Source organism: Rhinoderma darwinii, chromosome 4, assembly GCF_050947455.1.
Source record: "Rhinoderma darwinii isolate aRhiDar2 chromosome 4, aRhiDar2.hap1, whole genome shotgun sequence".
Lineage (NCBI taxonomy): Eukaryota > Metazoa > Chordata > Amphibia > Anura > Rhinodermatidae > Rhinoderma > Rhinoderma darwinii.
The window spans coordinates 170,898,595-170,925,766 of NC_134690.1; the positions used below are offsets into that span (position 1 = coordinate 170,898,595).

The following is a 27,172-nucleotide window of genomic DNA, read 5'->3' on the forward strand; positions in this document are numbered from 1 at the left end:
CTTCTTCAATTAAATGCCAGTGTTTGTATATGGTATTTTTAATAATTTGATCCTACGAATTATGTTTAAAGGTAAAGGTGAACCTGCGTTCTTTTATTTTTTTTCTGTCTCTTCTTTCTATCACAGTCGAGACGCTCTTTCTGGCTCCTTGAGGTGCTCTCTCTAGAGCTTCCCCTAGTTAAGGGCTTGGGTACCCTCTTTCCAATAAAGTTTTTTTAAATCATTAGCCTGTTCTAGGAATGTCTCACCTGTTTTGTTAATTCGTATTAACCTTACAAATTGGCCATAAGGTATGGATTTTTTTATTTGATGAGGGTGAAAGCTATGATCATGTAGCAAAGCATTTGTGGATGTTGGTTTTCAAAAGCCTACTGTATGAAGTCTTCCTTCATTTATTTATATTTTAACATCTAGAAAGTCTACTTCTGAAAAAAATATTTTTGATGTGAACTTCATATTCATCTTGTTTGTCTCATTAAAATGGTCGACAAACTCTGAGAAATGTGTTTCTGTGCTAGACCATATAATAAAAATACCATCCACATATATAAGGAAAAGTTTAATCTCTTTCAAGAAGGGATTGAAGAGTTATTATATATTCATCTTCAAATACGCCTAAAAAAAGGTTAGGAAAAGTCCATGCAACAGATGTGCCCATTGCGGTACCATTATTTTGTATGTACCAATCATTACCAAAATTAAAGGCGTTATGAGTGAGGATGAAGCTTATAGCATCACATACGAAATTAATATATCCTTCACTTTTCTCTGCATTGAGTAGAACTCTTCTTACTGTCTCTACTCCTACACTATGTGGGATCCACGTATATAAACTTTCTACATCTATTGATGGTAAAAGGTACCCTTGTTCCCATGTAAAATTCCTTATGGCGTTTAAGAAATCATTTGTATCTTTAAGATACGAAAGAAAGTGTCGGTCTTCATAGCCAATCAATATATTTCGAGAGTGGCTCTGTTAAAGAGCCCACTCCCAATATTATCGGGCAACCCTAGGCTCATTAGTTTTGTGGATTTTTGTAAAAAAGTACCATGTCGGTTTTTGGGGATATATAGGATACAGCTTCTCTGCTGTTTTTCGTGACAATATACCGTTCTCCACATTCCTGTGGGGCAAAGTCTGCAGTTGGCCCGGAACTTCAGGGTGGGATCACTCTTTAGTTTTGAATGAGTGATCTGGTATGACAATTGTCTATTGGCCTCGGACATATAATATTCTTTTGCATTAGTACAGTGTTCCCACCTTTTGTCTGCGCTTTTTATTACCACATTATCCAGGTTTTTTTTTAACCAATTATGGGCTCTCTCCTCTCCTTCTATGAGGTGTGAGCCTTCTCTGTATCCTATGGATTTTACATAATTTTTTACTTGTGTAGAAAAAATTTAAAGGCAGCTCCCTGGAACTTGTGGAGGAGTGAGGCTACATGCGGGAAATATGCACCAAAACCACAGCAATACGCAGGAAATTCGCAGGTAAAAAACGCACCTAATCGTGCGTTTTTTTAGATGCGTTTTTTGGTGCTGTTTTTAAGCTTTGATGTGTTTTTTGGCGCATTTTTATGCTGTAGATTTTAGTGCGGTTTTCCTCAGCACTAGGCAGATACCATTCGCAAGCGGAAACGAAAAATAAATTGACATGCTGCGGATGTTAAAATCCCCACCGCAGGTGAATTTACGTGCACAAAAATACTGAAGCGTGTACATGAGATTTCCTGGAATCTCATTGACTATGCTGGTACTGTATTATGCTGTGGTTTTCTCGCACACAAATACGCGCGACAAACCCGCACGTAATACGCATCGTGTGCATTGACCCTGAAAGTAGATTTGATCCCACCTGTGAAGCCTCAACTGCATCAATTATACAAGGATTAACACCTTCCCGACCGCCCACTGTCTTTTGACGTCAGGCAGTGCAGGTGCTTAGTCTACAGAGACGTCTTTTGGCGTCGCTGTAGATTAGGCTGATGAGCGCTCGTGGGAGCGCTCATCCTCTAAGCAGGAGCTGTTACTAACAGCTCCTGATCTTAGACCAGCTTCCTGAACACAGCTGGGGTCGACACACATTCGGACCCCAGCTGTTTAACCCTTTGATTACCGCTGTCCGTGACCGCGGCAAGATCAAAGGGAATTCCCCTCTGTGATCGCATCACCGGGATTCCAGTGATGCAATCAAACAATTGGGAATCCCTCTGCAGTCAGCCCTGGGGACCTACAAAGGACCCCAGGGCTGTCTGTTCCATGTGCCTGCTGTTCGGGCACACTATGTGCTGCCCGATCAGCAGCCTGTGTCATAGTGACACAGTGTAATGTATTAGCGTACAGAAGTATGCTAATACATTACAAGTAAAAAATAAAGTTACAAATAAAGTTATCCCTTGATGGGATTAAAAAAAAAAAAAAAGTAACAAAACAAATAAATAAATAAAAGTCACAAAAAGAGTCTTTATTTTGCATTAAATACATTTTATTGCCCCTACACTAAATAAAAACAAAAAACCTATGGATATTAGATATCTACCTGACCGTAATAACGTGAAGAATTAATCTAATGGGTTATTTAGCGTGAAACGTGAACAGGATAAAAACTAAACAAAAAAAACTATTCCGAGAATCGCTTTTTCCTATATTCACGGCGTAAAAAATTTTTTTTTTACCTCCAAACTGTGGGGAAAAAAAATTACTATTTCTCTCGCATAAAACAAAGCCTCATACAGCCACGTCAATTGAGCTGGTCATTAAGGTATTTTCAGGCCCGATCATTAAGGGGTTAACATTATTGGATAACTCTGCCAACAAAATCATTATTGGATAACTCTGGCAATAAAATAACACATTCTTTTTCTGCTTCAGTGAAGTTTTCTCTTAGGGTATGTTCACATGCCCTATTTACGGACGTAATTCGGGCGTTTTACGCCTAGAATTACGTCCAAAAATACGGCTCCAAACCGCCGGCAAACACCTGCCCATTGTAATCAATGGGGTTACGATGTTCTGTGCACACTGGCGTAAAAAGACGGCCGCCTCAAAGAAGTGCATGTCACTTCTTGGGACGTAATTGGAGCCGTTTTTCATTGACTCCATTGAAAAACAGCTCCAATTACCTCCGTAATGGACGCCGCGAAAAACGCGAGTACGAGCAATTACGTCTGAAATTCAGGAGCTGTTTTCGCCTGAAAACAGCTCCGTAATTTCAGACGTATATTACGTTTGCGTGTGAACATACCCTTACACTGAAGCATAAAGCGCTAACATGGCTGGGGATCTCTTCTTCTTTTTTCTTTATCAGTCCATAGCAGTAGGACAAACAAAAATTTTACAGAGATTTAATTTTTTTATACCCTTAAAGAGATCCGTTTCAAAATCTACTATATCAAAGCTCTCTACCATGCGATAGTCAAGTCCCTTCTTTTTTTTTTTTTTTTAAATCAATCCAATTTTATTGATACGAACACAGAAATGAAATAACACATTAACATTCACATTACAATTTTCCAACATCGTATACAATAGTTACAGCATATCAGGAAATCCCCAACTTCCCCCCTTTCCCCCCTCCCCGCACAGCCCCCCACTATATCTCTACCCTTTGTTTCTAGTACCATTCCTGGTCAGAGCACATTTCTCTTATCAAGGTTCCCCACCACCCCTTCTTTGCTCCAGACTCTAAGTCCCTTCTTTAAAAAGTTAATACAGTCCGTGCCCAATTCCAGGTTCGATAAATTAACAATATTTAAAGAGGCTCTGTCACCACATTATAAGTGCCCTATCTCCTACATAAGGAGAGCGGCACTATAATGTAGATGACAGCAGTGCTTTGTATTAAAAAACAAACGATCTATTTTCACCACGTTATTAGCGATTTTAGCTTTATGCTAATGAGTTTCTCAATGGACAACTGGGCGTGTTTTACTATTGACCAAGTGGGCGTTGTACAGAGGAGTGTATGACACTGACCAATCAGGGTCGTACATTTCTCTCCATTCATTTCCTCAGCTCATAGGGATCCTTTTAGATTAGCATGTGCTGTCTTAGGGTATGTTCACACGCTGAGCCAAAAACAATACCTGATTTTCAGACGTTTTTTGAGCAACTCGCGTTTTTCGCAGCGTTTTTCGGCCATTTTTGGAGCTGTTTTCAATAGTCAATGAGAAAACGGCTCCAAAAACGTCCCAAGAAGTGTCCTGCACTTCTTTTGACAAGGCTGTAATTTTACGCGTCGTCTTTTGACAGCGACGCGTAAAATGACAGGTCGTCGGCACAGTACATCGGCAAACCCATTGAAAGCAATGGGAAGATGTTTGCCGACGTATTGGAGCCGTCTTTTTAAAACGTCTCCATTACGTCTGAAAATAGGTCGTGTGAACCCAGCCTCATACGAACACATTAATGATACTGAAGTGTTTAGACAGCGAATAGACATTCCACGGGATGTCTATTCACAATCCCAGCACTTCGTTAACGTTTCTGTGGTAGTTACAGCAGAGCAAGTGTAATCTCGTTTTAACCTGTCATCATTGGAGTAACTACCACTGTAGCAGCCGTAGCGGCTGCTACGGGGCCCGCAGCATGAGGGGGCCCGTGCCACCCGCCGGCACGAGCCGCTATGGCTGCTACAGCGCAACGCCACTGAAGGGCAACAAGAGAAACTGTCAGGTGATCGTGCATCACTGACAGCTGAGAACCTCTCACACTACGAGAGGCTCAGGATCACGTCAGCAGCTTATATCACTCACACAGCCCGGGAACTTCATTCTCCTGCTGCCTGTCGCTCCTCCCGTCCTCGGCAGTGTGGAGGATTTGACATTTGACTCAGTGGCTGCAGCGCATCGGCGATGGCGCTGATAACTAAGTCAGTGCGTTCCTCGTGCTCAAAGCTGCTCCAGCTCCTATACAAGGGAGCAGGCAGCTTAATGTGACATGACCTAAAACTCTATAACTCAATGTCACTTTGTGTCTATAATAACATAGACACAAATAAGGGTCTAAGCATGTTTCAACTAATATAAAAGGGAGACATTCAGACATTGATACTATCTTCCCTTGCAACCTGCACTGATAATCTTGGCAGAAATATTTATTGGTTGTTTTACACTAATTCACTGCCAGATAGCAACAATGAATAACATACAATTCATGAGGAAAATTGTGTCCTTTAATAGTGTAGGATTGGGGGTCATCTGCACTACAATACAATTGGACCTGCGTTGGATAATTTTAAATATTCATAATAATTGTTTATAAATAAAGTTGTTTTTTTTCAATTGTTCAATTGAACCACAAGTCTTTCCCTTCTTTCCCCTTCCACAATTAATACTTGTTTCTACAAAAGACATGCATCCCCTATCCACAGGATAGGGGATACATGTGGGATCGCTGGGACGCCCAGCGATAAGGAGAACAGGGGACCGAAAGTCCCTTGAAGTTCTCCATGACAGACCTCGGATTTCCGGAGTCTGTCGGCAGCTCCATAGAAATGACTTGTGCACCGGTCACGCTTGTGCGCATGCATGCATGCAAAGGAGCTTTCATTTTTATTGAACTGCGCAGACCCCGGAAGTCCGAGGTTTGTCATTGAAGAACTTCGAGGGACTTTCGGTCCCCCGGTTTCCTTATCGCTGCCAGCGATCACACATGTATCCCCTATCCTGTGGATAGGGGATGCATGTCTTTTGTAGGACAAACTATAAGCCGTTTTTTTGGGGGCGGGGTTGGGGACTGCATGGCATTATCTACAGGGGGGTTTAGGGCTGTATGGCGTTATCTACAGGGGGGGCTGTATGGCATTATATACAGGGGGAGGGCTGTATGGCATTATCTACAGGGGAGGGCTGTATGGCGTTATATACAGGGGGAGGGCTGTATGGCGCTATCTACAGGGGGGCTGTATGGCGTTATCTACAAGGGGCTGTATGGTGCCATCTATAGGGGGCGCTGTGTGGCAGAATCTATAGGGAGGCACTATCTACAAGGGGGGGGGTTGTGTGATACCCAGGGGAGGGGGGCCCCAGTCAAAAGTTTGCTATGGGGCCCAGTCTTCCCTAGTTACGCCCCTGCCTGTCATCTACAGCGTAATCTCGCGAGATTACGCCTGCTCTGCTGTAACTACCACAGAAATGTTAACGAAGTGCCGGGATTGTGAATAGACATCCCGTGGAATGTCTATTCACTGTCTAAACACTTCAGTATCATTAATGTATAAGACAGCACATACTGATCTAAAAGGATCCCTATGTGCTGAGGAAATGAATGGAGAGAAGTGTATGACCCTGATTGGTCACCGTCATACACTCCTCTGTACAACGCCCACTTGGTCAATAGTAAAACACGCCCAGTTGTCCATTGAGATACTCATTAGCATAAAGCTAAAATCGCTAATAACGTGGTGAAAATAGATCGTTTTTTTAAATAAAAAGCACTGCTGTCACCTACATTATAGCGCCGATCTCCTTATGTAGGAGATAGGGCACTTATAATGTGGTGACAGAGCCTCTTTAAAGGAACAGTGTCATCACAAATTATTTTTTTATATGTTAAAGATGTTAGTGCTTTATTAAAAACATTTATATTCATTTGTGTGTTTGTGTTTTACTTTTTCTTATTTTTACACTTTTTCTTCCCTATGGGGGCTGCCATTTTTTGTTCCATTTCTGTGTGTGTCGATTAACGACACATACAGACATGGAATACGGCAGCCACAGTCCCATAGGGACTGCGAACGGCTCCCGTCCCATTGACTTCAGTGTACGGCGTCTGTGTGGGAACTGCGCATGCGCCGCTCCCACACAGTCCAATTCGAAATTGGCGCCATCCGGCGCCATTTTCCTGTGGACCGGAAGTCGCGGCCGGACAGTAATATTACTACTTCCGGTCGCGGCTTCCGGATTTGTGCACTTGGACCAGCGGCAGCAAACGGAGCGGACGGGCCGGAGGGAGCCGCGGCGGCAGGAGCAGGTAAGAGATTTCAATGTATGTTCGTGTTTGTGTGTGTTTACTACTGTATGTAAACCTACTACACTGTGTGTTAGCTCAAAAAATGGCGACACACAGTGTAGGAGGTTACACCGTTCAAACCCCTCGTTTATCTCGGCACTAGCCAGGATAAAGGAGGGGGGGATGCTGAGAGCTCACTAGAGCGAGGGCTTTTTACCCAATTTTGCAAAGCTGCAATTTTGGGGATAGCTCCATCTAGTGACCAAAAATGGGTAGTATTATAAATTAGAATTAATTTATAATATTTCCTGACTCGTGAAAAAAATAAAAAAAATTTGAACAATGTTTAATCACCCACACACTAAATGTTTAATTTTAAAAAAAACAACATGTTTTTCTGGCAACACATTCCCTTTAAGGGATGACTATTTTCACCCACATTTATTTCTTCCAGGTCACATGTTTCCTTTTCCGACCACCTTTTCCCTCTTTCCTTTCCTTTTCCCTTTCTTCCCCGTCTTGTGTGTTTCCTAAAGGGATGCTTGTATTTTTCTGTGATTTAGAAGAATCATCCGAGGCACTGGAATTAGAGTCTGTGGTCCACAGATCATCATTATTATTTTTTCTTCCAGCAAAGCGATTTTTCTTTCTTTGTTGCCGCTTGCTTCCCCAGTCGAAGATTTTTCCTAAATAAAAATCTTTCTGATCTCTCAGGAATTTGCTGTCTCTTTTTCTTTTATCTCAGCTTTTTTTCCAATTTTTTTTAAAAGCTCTTGCATCTGCGGATCGGTGAGTCTTGTTCTTAATTTCAGTTTACAACATCCCTGCTAACTACTAGATTTTGGCATTTAGGGTTTTTGTACTGATCACTTGTAAGGGTATGTGCACACACACTAATTACGTCGGTAATTGACGGACGTATTTCGGCCGCAAGTCCCGGACCGAACACAGTGCAGGGAGCCGGGCTCCTAGCATCATACTTATGTACGATGCTAGGAGTCCCTGCCTCTCCGTGGAACTACTGTCCCGTACTGAAAACATGATTACAGTACGGGACAGTTGTCCTGCAGAGAGGCAGGGACTCCTAGCATCGTATATAACTATGATGATAGGAGCCCGGCTCCCTGCACTGTGTTCGGTCCGGGACTTGCGGCCGAAATACGTCCGTCAATTACGGACGTAATTAGTGTGTGTGCACATACCCTAACTCCTCCTTGTGGTTACATTGTGCAAAAAATGTGCCTGCATTCTCACTTCCAGCTTTTAAAGCCATATCATGGGATCCTCTTGACACTTCTATTTGTATTTCTAAGTTTATATTCATTTTATCTATTTCACTCAGTGTGCTCTAACTTAAAGAAAACACTCTTTCTAACATATTCATACAGAGAAAGGAAGTTGGCACTACCGCAGGATGTTTATTTCACAGTTTCTTATCAGGGGTTCCTCTGTCAGTTGGTTGGTGTTATGGAATCACCAGTTGAGCAATTACCAGGGAGGAAGTTCATGGAATTGCTAGGTGAGTGATTCCCCAAAGGCTGCTGGAGACAGTCAGGAATGAGCATGTAAATAAATCCGCAACCCAAAAACCTTCACAACTCTGATCAGCAGGTTGGACTTTGCAGCATAGAACCGCTATTAAAGTTGTTTTAATAGAGTTCGTTGTTGCATAAGAGGTACAATGCAGGCAATACCAAAGCAGATAACAAGACAGCCAGAGGGTAAACAGAAAGTCCAAATCACAAAGCTAGTGGATATCAGGGATAGCAGAGGTCAAAACCAGCCGAAAGTCCAAATCAGTAAGCAAAGGGTAATCCAGAGACAAGCCGAGGTCCAGTTCCAAAAAGTGCAAATAGTCAAAGGTACAGGGTATAGTCAGTAGCATGCTCAAACACATGGAGACAAGGAAAATCACAAGCAAAGAAAACTGAACCAACCCAGATTTAAATACTCCACCCTTCAATCTGATAGGAAGAAAGACAGAGGAGAAAAGTGCACGTGGCATTCCAGCAGGAGACCCACTTTCGGGAGGACTGCATACCGAAGCTCACAGATTCCCATTACACGGAGGGGTATCATAGTGTGTCCCCTGATTCCAAGACTAAGGGGGTCTCCATCCTGATTTCACCCTCTCTCCATTGGGAACATGTGGAGGCTCGCACAGATGGAGCGGGACGGTACCTCTTCGTGAAGGGTAAGTTGGATAACACTGGCATCATACTATCTCCCTAACACTGGTCAAGTTGCCTTCTTGGAAAGGGTTCTTGTGGCGTTGGATGACTTTCTGGAAGGCACTCTAATACTGGGGGGGGGGATTTGAATGCCACCTTAGATCCCGCATTAGATTCCTCCCGAGGGCATTCCTTTTTATCCAGATCAGCTCACCGTCGTATACGTAGGCTGTTGCATGAGCATCAACTCGTTGATACGTGGCGGCTCCTGCATCCCTCGAACAAAGACTACACATTTTTTTCGGCTCCCCACATCTCATACTCCCGACTAGACTATTTTTTTCTACGTCATTCACACCTCTCCAGTCTCACATCTGCCTCCATTGACGACATTACATTTTCTGACCATGCTCTTATTACTCTTACTCTGTCTCTCCCAACGGCCCGCCCTCGTTCCTGGCAGTGGCGGTTGAATGAATCTCTCTTACAGGATCCAACGGTGGTATCGGACATTCGCAGGGATCTAGTGGAGTACTTTGACACAAATGCTTCGCCGGGAGTTGACCCTTTTTGCATTTGGGAGGCACATAAATGTGTAGTGCGCGGTTCCTTTATACGTATTGGTTCCAAACTTAAGAAGGAACGGACGGCACACCTCCTGGACTTATTGACCCGGATACACCGATTGGAACAGTCCCATAATGTTTCTCAGGACGTGGGGCGGAGTTGGGGCAGTTGAGAGAACAGGTACGTTCGCTCTGTCTTTCTAAGGCGAGGGACTCCTTAGTTAAATGCAGGGGGCACTTTTACAAATTTAGTAACAAACCTGGTAGGACACTTAGGAAAACACGTTCTCGCACCTATGTTCCCCATGTTTTAGGCTCACACAATAGGCGTCTGCAGCTCCCACAAGACATTTCGGAGGCCTTCCGTGCTTATTACCACTCTCTGTATAATCTCCCTCAGGCACCTTCTTCTCTGGATGGCGGTAGTCAATTGGAGAGGATTGAGCAATATCTTCGATCCTCTGGGATGAAATGTATCCCCCAGTGGCTATTGCTGCACTGGAGGCTCCTATTTCCTTGGAAGAGTTGTCATGGGCACTGAAGGACTCACCTTCGGGGAAGGCACCGGGTCCGGATGGACTACCCTTACAATATTATAAGCCGTGCTCAGATTTGCTCTCACCCCACTTTCTACGTGCCTTCAATTCAGTTACAGACTGGGGTTCCATTCCTCGAGACACATTGAGGGCCCATATCATGGTGATACCCAAAGAGGGGAAGGACCCATCCTTGTGTCAGAATTATCGCCCCATTTCTCTGTTAAACGTTGATCTAAAACTATTTGCTAAGATCCTGGCCCACAGGACGTCCCCACTACTACATACTGTGATATATAACGACCAGGTGGGCTTTATGCCCTTAAGTGAAGCACGAGATAATACCACTCGGGCAATTAACCTAATGTATCAAGCGGCTGTCTCGGCCCTTCCCACTTGGTTTCTGTCGACGGAAGCAGAGAAGGCCTTCGACAGGGTATATTGGGATTTTATGCTGGCTACCTTGCGGTATGTGGGATTGGGTGCACATATGATGAATTGGATTTCGGGTCTCTACTCCTCCCCATCGGCCCAGGTTAAGGTTAATGGGCACTTCTCCTCCTCACTCGCTATCACTAATGGTACGAGGCAAGGCTGTCCCTTGTCCCCATTAATTTTCATTTTATGCTTGGAGCCCTTTTTGTGCCATATTCGCTCCAATCCGGATATTGCAAGTGTAGTTTTGGGAGGTAGGTCCCATAAGGTCGCTGCCTATGCGGATGACCTGCTCTTTTTTATCACTGCTCCCAGGATTTCCTTGCCCAACCTGATGGCGGAGTTGAGTAGATACTCGAAATTGTCCTACTTCAAGATCAACTACCAGAAGTCTGAGGCTCTTAATATCTCGTTGCCGCAGGCCCTGGTGGCTGACCTGTCTGAGTCCTTCTCCTTTAAGTGGGCTAGAGATTCGCTAAAATACCTGGGAGTCCGGCTTCCCGGTGATCTGTCTCGCCTTTACGCGGTGAACTACCCTTCGCTTCTTCAACGTGTGAAGAGCGATTTGGATTCTTGGACGTCGGGCACCTTTACCTGGTTTGGTAGGTGTGCCATATTTAAAATGAATATTTTACCACAGATCCTGTATCTCTTTCAAGCGCTACCGATACATATCCCACGCCCGTTCTTTCAATCTCTGTTGTCCCTACTCCACAAGTTCATATGGGCCGGGAAACCTGCGCATATTGCTCAATCCATGTTTTTCGTGCAAAGTGTGAGGGGGGCGTTGGTCTCCCGGATTTTGTTTCTTACCATCAGGCCTCCCACTTGACACGAATTTTGGACTGGTTTAGGCACACCGAGATTAAATAGTGGGTGTCCATGGAACAGGTTTTTCTGGAAGTCCCTTTGCAGGCCTTACCTTGGTTGAGCAACCACAGTCCCCTGTCGGCGCGGACGCACCCGACGATCGGGCCCACCCTGGCACTTGCGTCACAGCTCTTTCCTCGGAAAGAGATTTCTCCGTCTCCCTCCCCTCTGTTTCCAATTTTGGGCAATCCTGCATACCCACCGGGGCGGGAAGGGGGCCCCTTCCAGCTCTGGTTGAGGGCAGGTAAGGGACGTGCTGCACACTTTATGCAGGATGAGATGTGGATGACTAGCGCTCAGTTGAAGTTTTTGTCTGACCCTGTCCTGTTTTCTATATGGCAGGTCACCCAGTTGAGACACTTCCTTGCATCCTTATCTAATCCAACGGCATACTCACGAGATAGCTCCCCTTTCGAACTCCTATGCACGGGCACGGTGCGTCACTCATTGTCCAGACTTTATGCTCTCCTGATCTCTCCCTCCAATCTGTCCACACCTTCTTACCTGCTTATTTGGGAGAGGGACTTGGGTCTAACATTCACTTCGGAACATAATGATCGCTTTTTCACTATGACGCATAAATCCTCTATGGCTAGCAGATTCCAGGAGAAGGGGTTTAAGAGTCTGTCACGATGGTATGGGGTGCCTTCCAGATTGCATGCAATGTTACCGGCGGTCTCGCCGTTGTGTTGGAGATGTGGTGACCATGTGGGTACAATCTTGCACATTTTTTGGGACTGCCCGCTGTTGTCTGATTTCTGGTCTGAAATGTTGCGCATTTCCTTGAAATTTAAGGATTTCCCCCTCCTGCGCTCTCCGGGCCTCTTCCTGCTCCATCTGTGTGATGTGCCTCTATCTACGTTTAGACGCTCAGTTGTTTGCCATCTGGTGAATGCAGCTAGAGCGTGGAAACAATCTTGTCCTCCATCGGTGGGCATGTGGTTCGGTAAGATCCAGGAGATCATGAGAATGGAGGACCTCACCGCATCAATGAGAGGATCCCATGCCACCTTCCTCAAAACATGGCGTGCATGGATTCGATTTCAATCCTTTGTTGAATATAGGACCATCATGGCCTCTTGAGCTTACTCACTAGGCCCAGTGTGTCAGGTCAGTTCTTTCCCCTTCCTCTCTCCTTTCTGTCCCTTCTTCTCTTTCGTTTCTCTATACTGCTTTCCTGTTCTCTTACGGGTTATTATGCATGGCTGTTGGTTCAGGGTGCATACCAGAGTTTGTTTATCCTTATTGATTTAAGCGGAATGTTGTTTTTTCTTAGTGTTCCTTGCACTCTTTGTAACTCCAGTTGCTGGCCTGTGGGCCGATGTCAGTGCTGCATTGGTTTGCACCATTATATTTTGTGTGCTGAAAACGTAAAATAAAAGAATTAAAAAAAAAAAAAAGGAAGCAAGACAAAGTGGAATAGGCTCAACAACTAAAACCAGAAGCTAGACTAGTAGTCATAGTAATCTTAAAAGGATGGACCTTTCCTAAGAGTTGATGCTCAGCATACAGAACAGTACTTGTATTTTGTAAGCAGAGAAGGGAGTAAAGAACATGCGGCACTCACCTATGCAGTAAAAAAAATTCTTCTTTATTGTGGCATCAGAAAAACAGACGCTTCTCAGGGAGAAGACAACAAGCAGGTGACAGCCTGTTTCGTGCTATACAGCACCTCTTCTGACCTAACTAACATGGTGCTAACGGCGTGGTATATAACCCCCCCCCCCCCCCCGCCCCCGCGCCGTCAATATAGCAACCATCCATACATCTTTGATGTACCGGCTAATCTAGAGACTACTATCTCGGAGCGCCATCGCGTTAGTCACGCGGTAACGCGATTACCTCATTGCGACGGCCATATGACCGCTCAGCAACGTATTTGCACAAATTACAGAAGAGGACTGGTATAGAGGTGGGCGGTATCCTTGCATCTTCGTCACTCTACTTTGATCACATGACCCAGGGAGAATACTGGCATCCAGAAATGCCCAAACACCACCTACTGGGGAGTTAAACAGATTATTAAAAATAATAGTAGTTCTCCAATACTATTCCTTCATGCAATTTCCAGAATTAATAACAGAAAACCAACTATAGATATATTGTTCTGACTTCCATATAAATGTATTGGATTAACTATAAATGGATAACTGTACTAGCACATGGAACAATTTAGAAATGTGGGTCACTAGATTACGATTTGACTACAGGAATCCTTACCTCCAATGGGCACAATTGGAAACTGCAGAGGCGCCTGGGCTTAAAGAATCTACGCAACTTGGGCTTGGGCAAGAAGGGTCTGGAGTGGAGAATCCAAGAAGAAACTCGCCAGCTGGTGGAAAACTTTATTTCTCAGAAAGGTAATTTATCACGCAGATATTTTTCTAGTCTATAACTTTGCTAATGATTGTTGAAGTAATACAATGTATGTTGTAGGGCTTGACTCGCTTTCGATATATCTCTGCGATGAAAAGTCTTTTAGACCATGCTGCCATACATTTTTGCCATAAAGCTTTTTAGCCAAGCTACCATAAAATAAAGACTTATCTTTTTCATATTTATCTTAAATTTTCTAATAAATTATTATTTTTCCATTGTGATATTATATCATTACCAGATTTGTCGTTTTAAATATGTTATGAGATCCATACCAGTGTGCTTTTTATTTTTTTGCTGTGATAATCATCACAATCAATAATTAAGGCTCTGTTCACATCATGTCACATCATGTCTATGGTATGTGTTTGGCCTACTCTTCATGCATGTAGTGTCCATCAGAGGCAAATCATATGCCAATAGAGTGACCTGTTGGCATAATTCAGCTGGTATACGTTGGTATACCTTTTTTAACTTTATTAAAAAGCAATGTAGGCAGACCATTTAGTTGAATTAGATCACCAACACAACAATGATCCTTAAAGCTAAAATATATGCACGACACTTGTACTTTTTTTCATTAATTCTATGCTTTTTTGTTGCTTTATGCTGTCATTTATACCATTCAACTTCTTCTTTTTAAATTGATTCTTCAGGAAAAGCCACTGACCCTAAATGCTGCATAAATAATGCTGTCAGTAATGTAATATTTGCAGTGAACTTCGGACATACCTTCCCATTAAAAGATGAAATCTTCGATCGTATTAAGGATTCCGCTAATGTGGTTGCTGATTTCTTTGGTACTCACTGTGGTCAGGTAAGTAAGTTCTATATTAGCAGTTTTTCTCATGCAGTTTTAAAAAAATACAATTAATTACAATTAGTTTGCTGCTGTAGTTTGCTAACAGAAGCATAAAATGAAACATAAACAAAGGGGCCACATTCCTCTTTCTGTGCAAATATAATGGCCAGATTCACACTCAGCAATAATCGTGGCATTCTATTTTTTTAGAGGGGGGAAGATTAAAGGGGGGGGGTGACTTAGTTGAGAGTCTATAGTAAAAAAACAAAGATGCCTAGAATTTTTGTTTGTGGTATTTTGGTGGCATTTCCATGGGTGGCTTTCTTTTTTTCACTACGCAGCATGCTGAAGGTATGGAGTTTTTGTCTGTCATTTTTCTCCATAGGTTTTTCAAAATAACTATCACTAAAAACAAAGTAAAAACAAATGCATGAATGTAAAAAACAGCATAGAAATTGCTTCTAACTGTAGTCGTTTTTTACTAATGTTGTATAGCACAACAAAAAGAAACACTGAGTGATCCCAGACTATGTTCTTACTGTTTTCATTATGCTATTGTTAGAGTAGCTCTGTCTACTCTAGACAAAGAATCTTTTACTTGGCATTCAGTGTTAAGTGGTACGGCCAGGGAGCAATAACTTCACACAAAGATAACGTGAGGTTCAAAATGGCTCTGAACTCAAGCAACCTTTATTTATGTTTCAATCATTTTTATTGAGATTTTACAAAAAAAGGTAAACTGTACATCAAAAAATGCAAATAACGGTCGGGGGCATTCCCCGTAACTCGAATCATAACATACAAATATATTCCAAGGATTGCTACATGTCGTAAAAGAGATGGGAGGGAAAGAAAGAGGTAAAAAAGGGGGGAAGACAGGAAAATGAGGGTCAAATGTTCTCTAGGCAAAATTAACGTAAGAGATCGTCCCGAGGTATCTGAGCCATGGCTACCATACTTGAAGGAAGAGCTCCTCCTGATCTGAGTCCATACAGTGTAAACGGTCACGCAACCTTTATTTATAGAAATGCAAAAGGACAAATACACCAGTAATATGAATAAAGGATACATTATAGATGAACAATAAGGCACTTATTTTACCTCATGACTAAGGAGTTGCTAACAAGGTACATTTCAGGATGTATATGGAGCCCCACGCATACCATACATACTTCCTCTATTAGTTCTTGTACAGATGTTCATTTAGTTTGATACTTTAAAAAAAGAAAATCTAGCAACAGTAGACAAATCTTTTTTGTTTACTCTGTCTATTAGGCCGGGTTCACACAGAGTTTTTTGCAGGCGGAAAATCTGCCTCAAAGTTCCGTTTGGAAGTTTGAGGCAGATTTTCCCCTGCCTGCACGCCGTTTCTCGCTGTGTTATTTGCCCGTGGCCATTGAGCGCCACGGGCATAAAACGCCGCAAAATACGCTTTCTTTGCCTCCCATTGATGTCAATGGGAGGTCAGAGGCATTATCATGCGAAGATAGGACATGTCTCTTCTTTCTCAAGTGAGCCGGTTTTACCGCTCGCAGGGAGAAAACCGCCCCCGCCTCCCATTGAAATCAATGGGAGGCATTTTCAGCCGTTTTTTAGCGAGTTTTGCGGAGCGGTTTCCCCGTCAAAAAACTCGTAAAAAAACTCAGTGTGAACCTACGGCTGAATTCATACTTTTGTATGGGCAGTCTTTGTGAAGACTGTTTATTTCTTGTCAATAGATACAATTTTAAAGCAGTTTGTATACAATTGACTATATTGAAGAGATACATTGAAAGTAGAAACATTGGGCAAAAGATAGTCTACACAAAACTGAAATAAACTAAATACAAATCAATTAATTTGCCTTAAAAGGTTATTCCCACATCAGACATGTATGTAGTTTCACAAATAACGCCATAGATGTCTGATAGATGCGTATCCCAGACCTGCACGTATATAGAGAACGGGGGTCACACGCGACTCTCTCAATTATGTTCTATTAGGGTATGTGCACACAACGCCAAATACGTCTGAAATTACGGAGCTGTTTTCAGGAGAAAACAGCTCCTGAATTTCAGACATTTTTACAAATGCACGCGTTTTTCGCGGCGTCTTTTACGGATGTAATTGGAGCTGGTTTTCATTGGAGACAATAAAAAACGGCTCCAATTACGTCCCAAGAAATGTCCTGCACTTCTGTGCCACGGGCGTAATTTTACGCGCCGTCTTTTGACAGCGACGCGTAAAATGACAGCTCGTCTAAACAGAACATCGTAAGACCCATTGCAAGCAATGGGCAGATGTTTGCCGAAGTATTGGAGCCGTCTTTTCAGGCGTAATTTGAGGTGTAAAACGCCTCCATTACGCCTGAAAAAAGGTCGTATGCACATACCCTTAGAGTTACAGCTGTTGCTCGGCTATTTCCGTAACTCCCATAGAACAGAATGGAGAGAATGGAGCTGTGCTCATGTGTAACCACTTATCGACTTAGCCCCCGCCTGGCACTAAAAGGGCACTAATACTGCAGATGTCAATAAGGGGACATCATTACTGTGTGGGGTTACTAAAGAGGGCACCAATACTGTGGGAGGGCACCAATACTGTGTGGGGCACTAAGAGGGCAGTAATACTGTGGGAGGGACCTTACTACTATGTGGGGAGAGTATTACAGTGTAGGGGTTTAAAGGGGGCAGTATTATAGTGTAAGGCACAAAGGGGGGCACTATTACTGTGTTGGGCTAAAGTGGGTATTTATTACAGTGTGGGGTCACTATTACTGTGTGAGGGGAACTAGAGGGCACTATTATTGTGTGGGGGCTACTATAACTGTTTAGGGCACTAGGACGGAACTTAGGGGAGCACTGAGTGGGGCACTTTTACCATCTAGTGTACTATTTGTTTGCCACAATTATTTTTGGGGTCACTGTTTGTGTGGCTCTATTTTTTCAGCAGAAGGGCAATGTTAAGGGGGGCAGAAGGATGTATGTTGTTATTGTTTTGTTACTGTAAGGTGCTATTCAGTTACTGTATGGCGATATTATTCATTCACTGTATGATCGTATTATTTGGTCAATGTATGATCGTGTTATTTGTCACTATACGATTGTATTTGGTCACTGTAAGGTGGTATTATTCATCCACTGTATGGTAATAATATTCAGTTATAGTATGGTAATATTATTCAGTTATAGTATGGTAATAATATTCAGTCATAGTATGGTGATATTATTCAATCGCTTTAATGACATAATAAACAAATGAAACTGTAAAACGACATGTGCACATGTGCACACATGTAACATGTGCACACGACCTATTTTCAGACGTAATGGAGGCGGTTTACGCCTCGAATTACGCCTGAAAAGACGGCTCCAATACGTCGGCAAACATCTGCCCATTGCTTGCAATGGGTCTTACGATGTTCTCTTCAGACGAGGTGTCATTTTACGCTTCGCTGTCAAAAGACGGTGCGGAAAATTCCGCCCGCGTCAAAGAAGTGCAGGACACTTCTTGGGACGTTTTTGGAGCCGTTTTTCATTTACTCCAATGAAGAACAGCTCCAATTACGTCTGTAAAAGACGCCGCAAAAAACGCGAGTATATGCAAAAACTTCTGAAATTCAGGAGCTGTTTTCGCCTGAAAACAGCTCCGTCATTTCAGCCGTATTTTGCATTGCCGTGTGCACATTCACTGATAAATCCAAATATCTGTGAAAGGGGGGAATTTATTTTGCAGTGAGGATAAGATGGTGGCTCATACCCAAGAAATGTATACATGGTGCTATGTATCACCTCATGGTGCCCCAGGTTCAGATTCAACTAATACCTCTGCCTTATACCATTATTTTGGGCTCCTAAGTTACTATAGAAATAGAATCATATAACAGACACTTTTCCACTCACATTTGCAAACCTAATTTAGGTTATTTCAGTGTAGTATTTAAAGGGAGTATGTCACCAGAACTTAGTTTTGAACTATCAGTATGCTAATATAGTTCATGCTAACCTGATTTTAAATGTGTTTTCTTTGTTCCCCAGGGTGCCTACTTTGCATTAAAAACACTTTTATTAAGTTTAAGCAAATTAGCATTTTGGTGCATCGAGGGCTTCTCCGTTGCACCAAAATGCTAGCATGTCATTGCCCTGTTCAACCCCCCATCCCTCCCTGCTGGATGTGATTGACATGGGCCAGGCAGCGTACTCGGTGAGATCACGCCTGGCCCCGTAGCGTAGTGAAAGTGCGCCCATTCCTGCATGACGTCAGCCTACACCTGGAGGAGAAGGAGCTGAGGCATCGTGGGGAAGGTTGGAAGGAGGTTCTCCGTGATGCCTCAGCTCCTTCTCTTCCGGGTGTAGGCTGACGTCATCAGGCCGGGTTCCTACGTAGCGTAAATGCTGTGGAATTTCCGTAACGGAATTCTGAGTGGAAATTCCTTTGCATTTACAGTAGTAGCAAAGTGGATGAAATTTTGAAAATCTCATGCCCATTATATGGAAAAAAACTGCAGCATAAACATTAATAAATTGACCTGCAGTGCGGAATTTGAATTGACATGCTGCGTTTTTGTTGATTTTCTGTTGCGGGTTTTCCCCATTGAATTCAATGCAAAGCCCGCAACGAATAGTCAAGTGTTGTGACTTTTGCAACTCAGAAAAAAAGTTTATAGTTACCCAGAACTCCCTGCTTCATCCTCCAGTCCACCCTCCTGGGATAACGTTTCATTCCATGTGACCGCTGGAGCAAATCACAGGCTGCAGCGGTCACACGGGCTGCAGCGTCATCCAGTTAGACTGGACGTCAAAGGAGGGATCATGTTACCATGACTACGGGCGGGGTACGTATGAAAGTTTTTTTCGGGGGGGGGGGGTTTTGTACTGCTGCTTTCCGCAGCGGAAATTGCTCCCGAAACACAACTCCACCACAATGTGGTGCAGTTTTTTGGACGGAATGTACTGTGGGTTCCAGGTTGGATACGCTGCGTAGTTTTACGCAACATATCCGACCCATGGTAACTCGGCCTTAAAGTGACCTAACACCACCTGTTATAACTGAACATGACTCTTAACCCCTTTCCGACCACCCCACATAGATTAATGGGCTGCATCACTGGTCCTTGTGCCTGCTGCCTGTTAATCTACGTGTGCTCCAAATAGATCACACAGGTATTCCCCGCAGCCCGACATCTCCCAATACAGGCTACTACTAGCAGCCTTAGTACTGGGGGAAAACATCGGCATTTAAGTTGTTATAACAACATCGGCACCACGCGGCGCGATTGTTGCTATGGCAATCAGAGACCTAACAAAGGCCTCCGGTCTGCCATCTACGGAAGGTGATTAGGTCCTGCCAGAGGTAGGACATAATATGCCCCCTGTCAGTGTAAAACTGACAGGTATAATACTGTGCAATACATAAGTATTGCAGGGCATTATAACAACGATCCAACAGTTGGATCTACAAGTCCCTAGTGGGACTAATAAAAAAAGTCAAAAAAGTAAACTATCAATAATTGGTATCGCCGCATCCGTAACGGCCTGAACTATTAAAATATAATGGAATTTATCCCGCACGATAACCGCCATAAAAAAATAATAAAAAAACGATACCAGAATCACTATTTTTAAAAAAGTCGCATGTATCCAAAAATGTTACCAATAAAAACTACGGTTTGTTCCGCAAAAAGCAAGTCCTCACACAGCTTTCTTGATGGAAAAATAAAAAAGTTATGGCTCTTAGAATATGGCGACACAAAAACTAAATAATTTTTTTAAAACCATAAAACATAAAAAACCTATGTACATATGGTATCGCCGTAATCGCATCGACCTGCAGAATAAATTAAATATGTCATTTATAGCGCACGGTGAACGCGGTAAAAAAATAAAGAATAAAAAACAATAGGAGTTTTCACGGCCTAATTACACTAAATTCAGCAAAAAACATGTGGGATCAAAATGCTCACTATACCCCTAGATAAATTATTTTAGGGCTGTAGTTTTCCAAATGCGGTCACTTCTGGGGGGTGTCCGCTGTTTTGGTCCCTCAGGGGCTTTTGCAAATGCGACACGACACCCGAAAACCAGTCCAGCAAACTTCAGCTCCAAAAGCCAAATAGCGCTCCTTCCCTTCTGAGCCCTGCCGTGTGCCCAAACAGCCGTTTATTACCACATATGGGGTATTGCCGTAATCAGGAGAAATTGCTTTACAAGTATTGGGGTACTTTTTCTTCTTTATGTCTTGTCAAAATTGATAATTTCTACGTTTTATTGGAAAAAATGTAGATTTTCATTTCTATGGACTAATTCCACTAAATTCAGCAAAAAACCTGTGGGGTGAAAATGCTCCTTTTACCACTTTATAAATTCGTTGAGGGGTGTACTTTGCCAAATGGGTTATTTTTCGCGATGTTTCCACTGTTTTGGCCCCACAAGACCTTTTCAAACCTGACATGGTGCCTAAAATATATTCTAATAAAAAAGCCACAAAATCCAGTAGGTGCTCCTTTGCTTCGGAGGCCTGTGCTTCACTCCATTAGCATACTAGGGCCACATGTGGGATATTTCCAAAAACTGCAGAATGTGGGCAATAAATATGAAGTTGCATTTCTTGGGTAAAACCCTCTGTGTTACAGTAAAAAATGGATTAAAATAGATTTTTTGACAAAAAAATAAATTTGTAAAAAATGAATTTCAGCAAAAAAAATAAAAAAATGTAATTTGTAAATTTCACCTCTACTTTGCTTTACTTCCTGTGAAACTCCTAAAGGGTTAAGAAACTTTAAGGGGTGCAGTTTTTAAAATTGGGTGACTTGTGGGGGTTTCTAATATATAAGGCCCTCAAAGCCACTTCAGAACTGAACTGGTACCTATAAGGGCATGACCACATGTGGCGGATTTCCTCCGCAACTGTCCGCATCAATGCCGCACAGAATCTGCGTTGCAGATTCTGCTGCGGATCTGCACAAAATGTGCAGTAAATTGATGCGGACTAGCTGCTGCGGACTGCAGTAAAAGTACTTCCCTTCTCCCTATCAGTGCAGGATAGAGAGAAGGGACAGCACTTTCCCTTGTGAAAGTCAAAGAAATTCATACTTACCGCCCGTTGTCTTGGTGACGCGTCCCTCCTTCGGCATCCAGCCCGATCTCCCTGGATGACGCGGCAGTCCATGTGACCGCTGCAGCCTGTTATTAGCCTGTGATTGGCTGCAGCCGTCACTTAGACTGAAACGTCATCCTGGGAGGCCGGACTGGAGACAGAAGCAGGGAGTTCTCGGTAAGTATGAACTTAATTTTTTTTTACAGATACATGTATATTGGGATCGGTAGTCACTGTCCCGGGTGCAGAAACAGTTACTGCCGATCGCTTAACTCTTTCAGCACCCTGGACAGTGACTATTTACAGACGTCTCCTAGCAACGCTCCCGTCATTACGGGAGCCCCATTGACTTCCTCAGTCTGGCTGTAGACCTAGAAATACATAGGTCCAGCCAGAATGAAGAAATGTCAAGTTAAAAAAGCAAGATGGATCCGCAGCACACATAACATGTGCATGACAGCTGCGGACTTCATTGCGGAAATTAGAATCTCCATTGAAGTCAATGGAGAAATTCCGCCATGAGTCCGCCACTGCTCCGCAACAGACAGAGCATGCTGCGGACACAAAATTACGCTCCGCAGCCTATGCTCCGCAGCGGAATTTTACGCCTCGTCTAAACGAACACTGCTAAATTAAAGTGTAAGTCAATGGACAAACGGCTCCGCTGCGGATTAACGCTGCGGAGTGTCCGCAGTGGAATTTAAGTGAAATTCCGCCACGTGTGAACCCAGCCTTAAAATAGGTTTTGGAAATTTTCTTGAAAATGTGAGAAATTGCTGCTAAAATACTAAGCCTTGTAGCGTCCTAGAAAAATAAAAGGATCTTCAAAAAACGATAAAGTAGACATATGGGAAATGCTAATTAGTAACTATTTTGTGTGGTATTGCTATCTGTTTTACAAGCAGATACATTTAAATTTATTAAAATACAAATTTTTGAACACTTTCTCTAAAGTTTGGTGTTTTTCACAAACAAGTACTGAATTTATTGATCAAATTTTTCCACTAACATAAAGTAGAATATGTCACAAGAAAACAATCTCAGAATCGCTTGGATAGGTAAAAAGCATTCCAAAGTTATTACCACATAAAGTGGGTCAGATTTTAAAAAATTGGCGGCGTCCAAAAGGCCAAAACATGCTCAGTCCTGAAAGGGTTCAGCTAAAAAAGTTCATGGACCTCAAATATATAAATAGGATGAAAAGAGTTTGTTTGTTTTTTGTTCTTTTTTGCTTTCATTAAAAAAAAAAGAAAACAATTTTTTTTTATTTATGCGAACACCAAATAAAATGCTTGGAACTAGAAATAAGTATTTTCATGAGTCTGAATTGGAAAAATTTGTCTTTTTCTGTTGTCAATCAGCTTTATGATACTTTCCCCTGGCTCATGCATCGACTCCCAGGTCCTCAACAGGCAATGTACAAACATCTGCACTTTTTGAAACAATATATGTTGCAAGAAATAAGACAACATCAAAAGAACCCTTCTCCTGAACCTCAAGATGTTGTGGATTATTACCTGGAACAGATCTCAAAGGTTAGTCATAAAAACGGTGGAATTCATGTTTAAAAAACTGTCAGATAAAAAATAGACTGGGTTATAGCAACCAATGGAAATCCATCTTTCAATGAAAGTTTATTTAACTTCACTGGAGAAATGAAAGCTAGACACTGATTGGTTACTGTGGACAACGAGGCACATTTTGTTGAGGATGAGTGTATGTTCACACGGCTTATTTTCTGCCTTTTTTCAGGACGTAAACGGACAAAAAACCGCCGAAAAATCTGAAGCGGAACACCTACAAACATCTGCCCATTGATTTTAATGGGAAAAACTGCGTTCTGTTCCGACAAGGCGTTTTTTTACGCGGCTGTTTTGAAAAACGCCAGCGACAAAGAAGTGCATGTCACTTCTTGAGCCGTTTTTGGAGCCATTTTTCATTGACTCTAGGAAAACAGCTCCAAAAACGGCTGTAAAAAACGCAGTGAAAAACGCGAGTTTGAATAAAAAATAGTTGAAAATCGGGAGTTGTATTCCCTTGAAAACAGCTCCGTATTTTCAGACATTTTTTGTTAAGTGTGTGAACATAGCCTAAGAGTTCTTTGTAAGGTTCACAATTCTTGCAGTATTCGGAAAAGTGGGACATTTTAAGCCACGCCCCTAACCACGCCCAATATCCCGCATAAACACATCAAATCACGGCCAGATCCTTCTGCAAATAACAAGCACACATTGTCACTGTGGATCTCTAGACTGTCTGGATATCACCAATATTATGGTTCCTGTTATATCGCCTTTGTGTTACTTTTCATAACTTGGGTATAACATTTGCTTATCACGGCAGCAGCTGCAGGACAGACCAAAAGGCTGAGAACAATGAAAGTCAAGAGGGAGACCTTGTGGTTGATGACTTTTCAATTGACAGGTAGCAGAGTTACATGATGGGGATATTTCTTTCCAGTTGTGTAACTCTGCTACCGGTCAATGGAAAAATCATCCACCAGAGCCCCCCTGTAGATAGCTCCACACAGGGCCGGCCCTAGGATAGATGGCGCCCTGTGCGAAATGATCTTTCGGCGCCCCACCCCATCATTAAAAAAAAATTATAATGCCCCTTTAGTGCCCCCATACAGTATAATAATAATATTTAATAATATAATATATTACAACCCCTTCAAGGACACAGTATTTTGTCCTCTAATTGTGCCCACAGTATTATGCCATCTGTAGTACCCCTACACAGTATAATGTCCGCTTAGTGGCCCCCACACAGTATAGTGCCCCCCTGTAGATTTTGCCATAAAGCCTTCCTGTAGACAGTGCCATGATTCCCCACCTCCTTTTTGTAGATCATGCCATACAGCCCCCCACCTCCCACTTGTAGACAGTGCCATACAGTCCCCCACCTCCCCCTTGTAGACAGTGCCATACAGTCCCCCACCACCCCCTTGTAGATCGTGGCATACAGTCCCCGCACCTCCCCCTTGTAGACAGTGCTCCCAAAGAAAAACAAAAATTGTACTCACCTAGGCCCCATTCCCATTACGAACTGAGCTGCTCCATGATGGGACCCTGTAGCCTAGTACAGAGTTTCCCAACCTTTTCGGACTCGAGGCAGCACTGGAAAAACAACATTTCCTCAGGGCCCCCCTAACAAAAATTGTTTTGAGAAAGACAGAAAACGGCTAAGAACAAGCACTCCACCCGTAGGGCATGTTCACACACGTTTTTTGTAAGGCAAAAAAAATCTGCCCCAAAATTCCTTCAGCAACTGACAGCGTCGTGTGACCTTTTTTTTGTGTTTTTTCTTAAGCTGTTGAAGCGAATGCAAAAGACGCAGGAAAAAAAAGCTCCAAACGAGTGCCGCAGGGATTTTCTGCCTCCTATTAATTTCAATTGGAGGTCAGAGGTGGAAACCACTTGAAGACCATCAGCCCCCCACTCCCAGTAAAATGACCATCAACCACCCACTCACAGTAAAATGACCATCAGCCCACCACTCACAGTAAAATGACCATCAGCCCCCCACTCACAGATTCCCCCTGTAGGTAGCGCCACACAGCCGCTTGTAGGTAGCGCCAAACAGCCCCTTGTAGGTAGCGCCACACAGCCCCTTGTGGGTAGCAGCACACAGCCCTTTGTAGGTAACGCCAGACAGCCCCTTGTAGGTAACGCCAGACAGCCCGCTTGTAGGTAGCGCCACACAGCCCCCTTGTGGGTAGCACCACATAGCCCCTTGTAGGTAGCACCACACAGCCCCCTTGTGGGTAGCGCCAGACAGCCCCCCTGTAGGTAGCGCCACACAGCCCCCTTGTAGATAGCGCCACACAGCCCCCTTGTTGATAGCGCCACAGAGCCCCCTTGTAGATAGCGCCACACAGCCCCCTTGTAGATAGCGCCACACAGCCCCCTGTAGAGTGTGCCACACAGCCCCCTATAGGGAGGGCCACACAGCCCCCTGTAGGGAGTGCCGCACAGCCCCCTGTAGGGAGTGCCGCACAGCCCCCTGGTAGGAAGTGTTGCAAAGACCCCTGGTAGGGAGTGCCACACAGTCCACAGCCCCCTGGTAGGGAGTGCCACACAGCCCCCTGGTTGGTAGTGCCACACAGCCCCCTGGTTGGTAGTGCCACACAGCCCACAGCCCCCTGGTTGGTAGTGCCACACAGCCCACAGCCCCCTGGTAGGTAGTGCCACACTGCCCACAGCCCCCTTGTAGGTAGTGCAAGGACTACGAAATGACCCTGATAGCTGGCGAGCAATAGACATTCAAAAAGGACAACTGTGCAGGAGCACACAAAATACCCAGCTTTCCCAGCTATCAAATAAATGTGTGGAAATAAACGAAGATATAACTTTTATTTAGTCTGAGTAAAGGATTAATAATCTTAGCTAAATTAAATAAAAGTTATATATTAGTTTATTTCCACACTTTTTTTGATACCCGGGAAAGCTGGGTATTTTGTGTTCTCCTGCACAGTTGTCCTTTGTAGATAGTGCCACACAGCCCATAGGCCCCCTGTAGATAGCAACCCCCCCCCCCCCTTCCAGTAAAGATAGCGCCACTGTAGCTCCCTGAAGGAGCGGAATCCCTGTGTGCCCGGGGATTTCGCTCCTGGAGCGCTGCTTGATGTCTCTGTCCATATATGGACAGTGACATCAGGGAAAACTCCTGAGGCGGAATCCCCGTCCACTGCATTGCTGACGCTATGACCGTCGATTCCAATCCAGGAGAAGCTCCTGTCGTCTGTGTCCATGACGTCATTGGCCTCTCCTGGAGTGGAATCCCCGGTCATAGAGTCTGCAATGCTGTGACCGGGAATTCCGCTTCAGGAGTTTCCCCTGATGTCACTGGGAGCTACAGTGGCGCTAGTAGACAGCAGAGCAGGGAGATACCTCCCTGCTCTGCTATAGTGTCCCCCTGTAAATAGCAACCCACCCACCCCTTCCAGTGTAGATAGCGCCACTGTAGCTCCCTGAAGGAGCGGAATCCCCGTGTGGCCGGGGATTCCGCTCCTGGAGCGCTGCTTGATGTCTCTGTCCATACATGGACAGTGACATCAGGGGAAACTCCTGAAGCGGAATCCCCGGTCACAGCGTCGATTCCACTCCAGGAGAAGCTCCTGTCGTCTGTGTCCATGACGTCATTGGCTTCTCCTGGAGTGGAATCCTCGGTCATAGAGTCTGCAAGGTTGTGACCGGGGATTCCGCTTCAGGAGTTTCCCCTGATGTCACTGTCCATATATGGACAGAGACATCAAGCAGCGCTCCAGGAGCGGAATCCCCGGCCACACGGGGATTCCGCTCCTTCAGGGAGCTACATTGGTGCTAGTAGACAGCAGAGCAGGGAGATATCAGCCCTCATGCCCGGTGTCACCGCTAGCAGCCGCTATGG

General features: G+C 43.8%; 1 protein-coding gene across 1 annotated transcript in view; it reads left to right on the top strand.

The window, feature by feature from the left end:
* Nucleotides 1–27,172, top strand: part of LOC142759561 (cytochrome P450 2J2-like) — a 141,967-nt gene that overhangs the window by 47,906 nt on the left and 66,889 nt on the right. Inside the window, exons 3-5 of the mRNA XM_075861863.1 lie at nucleotides 13,740–13,889; nucleotides 14,562–14,722; nucleotides 23,143–23,316. Of these exons, the coding sequence (XP_075717978.1) occupies nucleotides 13,740–13,889; nucleotides 14,562–14,722; nucleotides 23,143–23,316 (485 nt within the window). The remainder of the gene's footprint in view (nucleotides 1–13,739; nucleotides 13,890–14,561; nucleotides 14,723–23,142; nucleotides 23,317–27,172) is intronic.